Source organism: Penicillium subrubescens, assembly GCF_028828155.1.
Source record: "Penicillium subrubescens strain IBT 31985 chromosome Unknown utg000003l_segment0_segment0, whole genome shotgun sequence".
NCBI classification, from domain to species: Eukaryota; Fungi; Ascomycota; class Eurotiomycetes; order Eurotiales; family Aspergillaceae; genus Penicillium; species Penicillium subrubescens.
Window position 1 is genome coordinate 1,123,255 of NW_026643153.1, and position 9,652 is coordinate 1,132,906.

Here is a 9,652-nt window from a genome sequence, read left to right on the forward strand (position 1 = left end):
GAAGCGGGGTAATATATATATAATCACGAATCAAAAGAGCTTAATGTGTCTCGGTGTGAGTAGAGACGGCACCCGACTGATTGCACTCGGGCTCATAACCTGTTGTAATGCAAAAAGGAAGCTTGATTCTTATCATTTCAGAGGGATACACAGAGGCCATATATACAGCACGAAGTCCAAGTTGATTTCCAATCAACTTGGAACTTCCTATGTATACATAGTGCAGGAATTATTTCCGATGTTGCGGCTTCATTTCTGAGCAGCAACAGCCTCAAATCACAACAATAAAAATTCTGGGTGGTTTGAGCCAGTGAGTTAAGGTCTCTTTCTGCCTCCAGAAAATTTGCAATGGAGAGCAAAAATTCACTAGGTAAAGGAGGCATTTTCACATCTCTTCTTGTGACCTTAAAAAAGCTGGATCTTGATCGCGAAGAGAATCGGGGATTCGGGGAAGCCGTGTTCTCAAGGATATTTTAGGGAATTCTGAGCTTATTGGAATCGTCGACTCAGCCATTAGGGGGATAGAGATTCCTGTGCAGATTAATAATGATCGGAGAAGACTAGCCCTCCTCTTTTCGAAGGGCTCGTAAAATAAGGTTTCTGGAAGTCAGCTTTATCGTCGTCTCGTTAGTGGCGCGTGACCCAAGCTTGTACATTGATACGGCAAAAAGTTTGGACACCCCTGTCGCTACCGCCTTCCTTAAGTAGCTATGCCACCCGGTCTCCGCGGTCTTGGATTAGTGGAAGCCTGACTGGCAGAATTGGGGATGTCCAAATTTTTGCTGTCACTGTATCTTTCATACTCTTTCATACTAATATTGAATGTCCGGTATTAGCTATTACCCTATATATACAAAACAGGTAAGTTACTCGATGCCCTGAAACGAACGAAGTGAGAGGAAGGGGAAACGTACTGCACGTGACGGAATCTGAACCTTATTTTCGTGAATGCCCTGAAACGAACGAAGTGAGAGAAAGGGAAAACGACCCGCACGTGACGAGAAACTATAAGTTCCGCGACTCAACAGACTTGCCAAAAGTCCATACAAATTTGTGGCGATTTTCGTCCAAAATCGCGGTGATTGGCTCGCTGTGCTTCGTGTCATTGGTGGTCTCTCGTTCGATGTCATTGGAGGCTATTCTTACATTTTGGTATTGGACGCAGCTCTTACCGGAAACGACCTGAGTTTGTAGTTCTTTTTATTCTGATGCAATCCGCTGTTTTTGGCTGGACTCGGAGCTCGTGTTTTGGGCTACCTGGATTCCAAAAACGCCTATCGGCTTCTGCTGTTGTCTTCCGCAACTTTAAATGCGCTATGGCCCGTGCTGCCACAACGCCTCGATCTACCACTAGGCCCGATATATTCGACTCCTACCGCATGAGAGAATCTGATTGAGCAAGCTAAATCAGTAATGGCTAGTATTGCAATGAGTGGGGATTCTAGTGGAAGGGGAACCAATCAGTAGGATTGACAGATTGAATTGATTGATTGTAGATAAAATGAGTGGCAGGCAGAGGGTATGTTAAATACACACCTGCAGAGTTGGTCCATAGTTGATATGTGGATGGGACCAATTCCTCCGTGTCTTAGAGGATCCATGGGATACTCGAGAGTGACTTGAAAGTGTTGTCTCGGAACCCCGTAATTTACATACAAAACACAAAGAAAGGCGGGGGACGAAGGAAACTAATAGGAGGCAGCTGTAAGTAACTGCTCCACTATCCTCGACAAAACTACTCCCTTTGGTACGGCAGAATTCGTGGCAGAAAAGGGCGGTCACTCCGGGGGTCACAGACTTTTGCAATGGGGGCAGATAGAGCTGATCTGGTGGCTTGTAGAGAGGGTTGATGTTCTGGCCAGTCGGATATTCAGCCTAGATGTGCTCAAAAGTGGCGTGGGCTGAAAATGACTTGGAAAGGGGGGATGCTCGAGGGCCCAAAAAATACGTGCATACATTCACGCATCCACCAAGCAAATACCTCGGTTGCCATCCAGGTGGCCCACCAAAGACCCTCGAATTCCCTCCCACAGAGGCTTCCTTAATCTCAAATTATATTGTTAAAGCGGTCGAATAATCAGGATCTCTTGGAAAAGCGCAGAGTGCCACACCAGTGGGGGTAATGGTCTTCATCACATTGGCGATCACATGGCTTTTTTAAAAGGGGGCGTGTCACGTGATCAGACCTTCTGTCTGTAAGTTTTTCCGTGTCTTTTCCTTTTTCTCTTCAGACTCAGCCTCCGTCGATCTTCAGCACTCCAATCGATATCCTTTCTTTTTGAACTGGCTACCTGGTCATAACTGCGACAAAACCAACTACACACATTCCCTTAGCACGCTACCACGACGGGCACTGGCATAACGTACGCGATGAGCGCCAGCGACGATTATGGCGATTCCCCTCTTGATGAGGAAATCCGTCAATTCACCAATAACCTGGAAGGGATACGGAAGCGCAGACGGCTCGTAGAGCTGCAGACACAGATCGCGGAGGAGGGGAGATGGCTTCAAGAAGCACAGGAACGCCTTGACAACGCTCGACAAAGTGTGGCCCCCGATGCTTCTGGTTCGACCAGTCTCCAATCGCCTGTGGGCTCTAAATCACCTATTATCTCGAAGTCGCCAGTGTTCTCTATTGCTCCTGGCCAAGACACCAGCAGCGCTGTGGATGCCTTAATTAAATCTGTTCTGGATCCTATAGGCAATAATATGACGCCTGTCAATAGCTACACACCTACAACTCATCAAACGCGGATGGTCGACGGGGACTTTAAACCAGTGTCAACGGCTGAGGTGAGGTGGAAAAACGACGCCGCTCCTGGATCTGCCCCATCCGAATACTCTCCCTGCGCAGATGAGGAGAGTAACGAAGGAAAGGATATGGTTTTATCCGAGAACGGCCACGAAGCAGAGAAATTAACAGATGCAGTTCCTTCTCAGCGACGGCTAATCGCTCAACCCGTTCCGCCGCGGACGCATACCCAACCTACACCTGCGCCTCGAATTTCACCCACTCCGCCAAGTCCGCCAAGTCTTGCTTTTGGATCCTACCGGGGTAGAAGCTGGAAGGAGTGGGTACAATATGTCAACGCCTTGGAAGCCCATTTCGCCCGGTACCCCAGCTACTACACGGAGGCTCGCAAACTGGAGCTCGGGGCAAAATACATCGGGCACAACCTGATGAATCAGTGGCACGATCATATCATGAGGCCTGGAAATACGTCATGGAACTCGTACTGCACGTTCCTAGCTCAACAGCTCTCACGCCGGGCGAGTCGTGAGCAAGCGAATTTTGGAATTACAACCGCTGAACAGAAAATTGCTCAACCTGTAACGCATTTTGCCTTCTGGCTAATTCAGTGGGCCCCTGTCCTTCCCGAAGTCAGCATTAAGGAGTTTATGGTCTATTTGCTGAGAGGGGTCCTCCCCGAAATTCGTGACCTTGCCAAAAAGTCATACACGCAGTTTTCGGATTATGCTTTGTTTACTGCGTATCTGCAGGAAGTTGAAAACTCGATCCCGGCCCGAGCGAAAGTTGTCGGACGTCGGAAGAACAGTACCGTCTCAAATGACGGGCATTTCCTCTCAATGGATAAAGATGAACGCAAACCCAAAAATATTCTGCCATCACAGCCGCCAACACAGCCTGTGCAGCGAGCCAGGGCTTTGCCTCCAACAGAGCCGCGCAGTCAACTCGAATGTCCACTGTCACCAGAAGCACCTCCTCGGGACTTGCCGTTCTACTCGGCACGCAGCTGGTGGCAATGTAAAACCTTCATATCCAAATTGCAAGACCACTTCCAAAAGTACGAAGACCAATGCAAGGACTCTCGCAAGATCGAGATCGCCAGGGCCAATCTCTCGCGTGCATTGCTTGAAAAATGGGACGAGTATGCCGCCCGCCTTAAAACGGTTACCTGGTTCGCATTCTGCGTTTTCCTTGTCGACCAAGTTCCTTCTGAAGGGGCTGGAAACTTCAAGTATTCCAACACTTACCAAAGATCCAACCAGTCCGTGTACACCTTTGCGCTCGAGCTACTTCGTTGGACCCCGGACAACTTCGGTGTGAAGCACAACCGCCTGTGGCATCTATGGGACCGAATCCTCCCTGAACTCCGATCAAGGGCCCACAAAACCTGGAAGGACTTTGACGAGTTCCATATCTTTGTTGCTTATTTGCAGCAGGTCCAGGACTCGTTTTCAATCCGGTAACAGGGAGCAGATCATAGCTACCTCCCCCACGAAAGCGTTTTCGTGTCGATGGGGGCACTGGAGCACGAAACCTTGGATTCCTCCTCTATTGAAGGAGACTCGAGACTCGTACGGAGTTGAGGATTGCACAGTAGCCTTGTGAGCGGTGTTCTACATTCTTATTTCCTCTATGTAAATATAGATAGGCAGGGCATAACTAAGCGTTGATTGTTTGTTATGAAATCCAAATCAGATTCCATTCCGTTTCATTTCTACCTACCATGTTGTAGCGGAATCCTGCCCAAGCTCAGGGTGCCGTTCCTTACACCTTCTCGTGGTAGATCTTGACTTCTTCATAGACGTCGTAGGTGCGATCATCCACGGGCGGAGTAGTAGAAAGCGAAGGCAGACGTGCTCGTTCTGGCAGCGCTCGCTACTGTTGAGGAAGTGTCTACACAAGTTGTCCAAGTGTCTCAAGAAATACAAGCTAGACGGATGGCCCCCGGAGCTTATGACCCCAGCTCCACGGTTAAACAACTTCGAAGTAACATATTCGCCCTCTCAGGGAAGCCAGGTGTAATGGAGTTTCTCTTCTGTGATACGCTTGAAAATCAACAGTTGTCAAGGACAAGTTTGAGGTTATACTCATAATCCTGACCAACGGCTGTATGAAGAGCGATGTCTTCTCGGTTGTCCGTTTCAGTCAATTCCACACCATTCTCAACAAGAAGCTCCACTATCGGGAAATGAACTCGTGGAGGTTCACTTTAAGTGCACAATGCAGAGGGGGTCTCAAAGAAAATTGAATTGATCGAGTTGTTCTTGCCTTGTTGCATTGACATTCGCTCCGTAATTAAGCAAGACCTCCGCCAAGGCGACATGACCCTTCTCCACAGCCATATGCAATGGGGTCTCCCCAGAACTGGTACGTATGTTTGCATCAGCTCCGTAGTCAAGAAGAAGTTTAGCTATGGCCGGTGTCATTGCAAGATGTAAAACATCTCCAAAATCTTCATCGAACTCCTACCTGAGAGGAAGGAGAATTTCACAATGCTTGATCGCTGCACCCTGCGAAAGCAATAACTTCACTCCTCCTTCGTTTTCACGGTGAACACACCATGGAAGAGCTGAACTCGAAGAATTAACAATATTGTGTTTATAAATATGCGAAAGCAGCAGCCAGTAGAATCTTTTGTTTGTCCTCAGCAAAGAGAAAATATCCCTCTCTGTTTTCAGTCTCTCGCTAATTATTAAGATGACTTCGTTTGGTAGGCTCGATAGAGACATCTCAAAAGATTTCAAGTGTCACGGCAATCGAGTTATAATCAAGTGGGGAGAGAGCTACTGGGGAAAATTGACGCCATTGTATGTGCCGAGTTACAAGTCACAATTTATCGTCAGGAGTCGGCTTTCGGCCGAGTTGGTGACGTCTTGGAGCCCAAGCTCGGTTGTGGGCTAAGCAAATGACGGCAAGTATTTATGTATGGAGAAACTGGCCCGCCGATGCCCCGCGGGCTACCAGCTTCTCGCACTCCAAAATGAAGCATGGAGTAACAATAGGCCAATCAAGTCTTCGCACGTCGCAACGAGGCAAGCTATCACAAGACCATCTGCCCTTGTTGATCGAGCCATCGTGCAGGGGAGCCAAGTCCGCGGCACGGATCGCGGGACGGGTCACGGAATCCCCATTGCGATCCAGCGACTTACCTTGACAAGCACCTTCGGATTCGTCGCACAATGGCTGGGGATCGGGGGAATTCCATTTGATTTTACAAGCGCGTACAAGGCGAGGCCAGCGGGTTCAGAGCCAAGGAAGAGAAAAAAGCAGCAGAAGCCAAAGGCGTTAGAAAACGTGGTGAGGGGTCTCCCTCCGACCACACCACTAATGCAACTACCACCAACCACACGGCCGGAGGGAGAATATGCAAAGGAGGTAAATGCCCTGAGCACCAGGAGATCTACGCCGACTGGCCAACACGGGATGCCGATTGAACGATCACTCAATGCATGAAGGTCTGCAGGTGTTGTGTCAAGGACTCCACATGAGGGAAAGGTGGAGGTTGTTTGCTCCTGTTCACAAGTTGCTGGTTGAATCTTGGCGAAGGTTCCTCGTCATTATGGATTCTCTGCTATTCTGACTGTCTTTTCTATGTCCGATCTGTCACAGTATCCTCAGGTGCATTGACCGGAGTGCCAAGGAGAGTGTTTGGAACAAGGGACCATCATCCTCGCAATGACCGGTCGCAGGTCATGGATCTCGGGTACGAGGGTTCATCTGTCCGCGAAGTGGCCCTTATCAGGCCATTATGAGATATCTTTGTGCCCTTCGTAGATCGCTGACGGCGCTGTCAATGAGACTAATCGGGATGTATAATGTTGGTAAAAGTCAGGAATAAAGGCGTAGCTTCCTAAGTTCGTGGGACATACGCAGGTGGAGGCTCACAATACGAAGACAAAGAAATCGCATCCACATTCGCACAGCGTCAATTTGACGTAGTGATTTGAGGCTGTTGCAGATTAGGAATCAAGTCGCATCAGAATAAATTCGAGAAATACCTATGTGAAGCGTGAAGGTGCTTGGAAATCAACATGATACTCTCAATTCATAATTAGCTTCAACCTTCAACTGACCCTTCGACATCATACAAATCATACTTTGTTTAACGAATTACCACAGTTATCCATCAAAGAAAGGAGACCGGTGTATACTCATCACTAATTCAGCACTAATTGAAATATGTTGTGATACAAGACAAGAGCGCATCAGGAACAAGTGGGGCGCTGCCGACTGGAAAAGGCCTGCAAAGATCAACGTTGAACCGTTGAACCGTTGTCCTTGCACCATCAACAGTGAACGTCCAATCTTTATAGTCCATGAATGGTGCTATACCTATGAAAAATTTTCCCACCATTTTGCCTCCAGCCGATGGTAGCGCTGTTAACTATGCAAATTTCATAGGGATTTGGGAAACTGCATCCAGCCTTGAAGGAAACCCTCCGTTTTTGCTGCCAGTTGAGGTGATTCAACAGTCGTTGAAGTACGCTTTTTAGGGTTTGCGGCTAACCTCACGAATCGCCCCACTTGGAACCGTGGCATGCGTGAATCTATGCGGAGCGACCCCTTAGAACCGCAATTTGGTAAAAGCCTCATACACTGAAGATGTGTACGGTAAATCGCCTTCAATAATCGTTGGAATAGGCGCTGAACAGTACGTTTGAAAACACAAATTGAGATTAAGGAAGGCTTGGTGGGAGGGAATCCTAGGGTCTTTTGGTGGGCCATCTGGATGGCTACCCTGGTATTTACTTGGTGGACGTGAGAATGTGTGCGTGTTTTTTGAGGTCTTGGCATTCCTCCTCCCCCAAAATGTCCCGTCTTTGCTATTTTTCAACACCTCTTGGCCGATTGGCCTGGCCACTAGAAGATTTAGTCTGCGAATGGTCTACAAGACCAGATCTTCCACAGTTCTCACAGTAGAGGACGGGATTGCTAACTGCCGAAGAGTGCAAGGCAATTTCGAAAATGAGAATAATCAGGCGGCAGATGCGCCAAGAAGATTTCGAGACTTGGTCAGGACATGACTTTGAATTAGACACATCTGCGCGAAATCTGGGTGCTTCCCAAGGTGGAAATGAAAGGGTAGGTTCAGACATGGTTTTGAAGAATCTAAACGCTATCTAATTCAGTGCGTATAGAATGCCCTGATAATTCGGTCGATTTCTTCAAGGAAAAACTTGGCTAGTACGTAAGAGCAAAACCTCGGGCAATACGACTGCCTTCAACCAAACGTTTGACCAGGAGTACTCTACGAACTATATTCTCTTATTAGGATGCCCAGGTATCGGGCTCTATTTCAAGCATGTCATTCTTCAACCAATAACACCGCACCTGGGTAATTGAAGGTTCTCACAAATGCCCCCACGATTCTCAGACGGGCGGGTATTGCGTAGCCATTTTGCTGTGTGTCATAAGAGGGCATTCTGTAGACAAATGGCGCTAGTGACTGTTTCCATCACTATTGTGTTGATGGCTGAAAATTGAAGGTAAACGTTTATGGTGAACGTTGGTAATTAATTCAGCGGGAACTACGTTGACATTTCCACTGTCCAGCCATGCTGGAAGAGGCTTTGAAAGAGACTGGACGCTTCGTATAAGAGTGAAAAGCTGAGTGTCTCATAAAATAATTTGATTTAGAGATTTGACTCTCTGAATAGCCTAATTGAAAATTTTTCGGATCCATGGAACGCTCACTTTGCGCGATTTCTTCATCCTGTCTTTTGCCGGAAAGGTTCACCGCAGAAACTTCTTTCGTAGGAGGGGACAAGTTACCAGTACAGTCTCAATTAGTAGACGAAAATGGTATACCACTGTTATCACCTTTGTGGTTTGTAAGTGAGATGTTGATGGGCGGTGCTGAGAGCAGTGCCGGCATTTGTGACGAAGATTTTATGTTGATGGGTGGAAGTTTCCTAGGTAGGATTCATACGCAGAGCATTGTTCACTGGCGACGGCCCACCGTTAACATTTGCCAATCTGCCCAGTTGACAACGCTCCACTTTAACTAAAATCCCCACCATCGACCATTTTCCAGGAATGTACTGTAACACTGCTTGGGTCGGTGGCAACCAAGAAATGTTCCTTCCTACACTTTTCCATGCAGCAGACAGATTTTCCCCTTCAATCTAATCTTAACAGTCCTATTTTTTGACCCCTCTTCATCGTCAACCGAGTCAAAAAAATTGTTGACAATGACACAGCATGATAAGAGATCCTCTGAATATCGCTGCAGAAAACTTTTGAGGGATTACAAAAAATGGTGTGATGGCTTGGAGGGAGAGACCTGCGCCTCAGCAAATACGGACTCCTCGAGAACTACAAGCTCGTCTCACACGAAGCTACCGACAGAACACGGTCGCGCACTGCCTCCAGCTGCGAAGCCTGAGAGCAGACGCAATCGTAGGGTTAGAGTTGACCTCACTGAAGGAAGAAAGTCACCAGAGCCAATTCAATTCAGTATAAATGACCAGGCTCATTCTATCAGCCCACGGTGAGTGCTTTTTTACGCTTTGCGCTCCAACACCAGGTTCTCGGAAAGCCATGTTTCTAATTTAAAGTACAGACAGATCACAGGGAAGCAGAAGGGAAAGAGACGGCCCGCTAGACGACAGAGGTGAGTACCCGGAGCCTTCGTCATTATTTCGGGATCGTACAAGCTAGGATGATCGTGTGACTGATGCAAAACATAGATCGATGTCAAGAAAGCGCAAGGAGGGCCGTCGGCAAAACCTTGATGGTAGTTCCAATCTCACCACGCCACGCAAGTCCTGCATGACGTCGAAAGCCTCCTAGAAGGGATCTCAATGACCATGTTGTGACCGGCGCTCGCAATTCCTCCAACCCCGTCCACGCTAGTTTCAGCTATTGTGGGGATTTTTCTCTCGTTTTTGGGTATGATACGGT

The 9,652-nt window shown here is 47.8% G+C and overlaps 1 protein-coding gene across 1 annotated transcript; it reads left to right on the top strand.

Annotated features, from left to right (window-relative positions):
- Nucleotides 1-2,370: 2,370 nt before the first annotated feature.
- On the top strand, nucleotides 2,371-4,212 carry N7473_004454 (uncharacterized protein; the record flags this gene model as incomplete). The annotated part of the gene is made up of 1 exon (XM_057150394.1): nucleotides 2,371-4,212. One exon carries the CDS (start codon nucleotides 2,371-2,373, stop codon nucleotides 4,210-4,212), a length of 1,842 nt encoding a protein of 613 aa, XP_057010504.1.
- Between the last annotated feature and the right edge of the window lie 5,440 nt (nucleotides 4,213-9,652).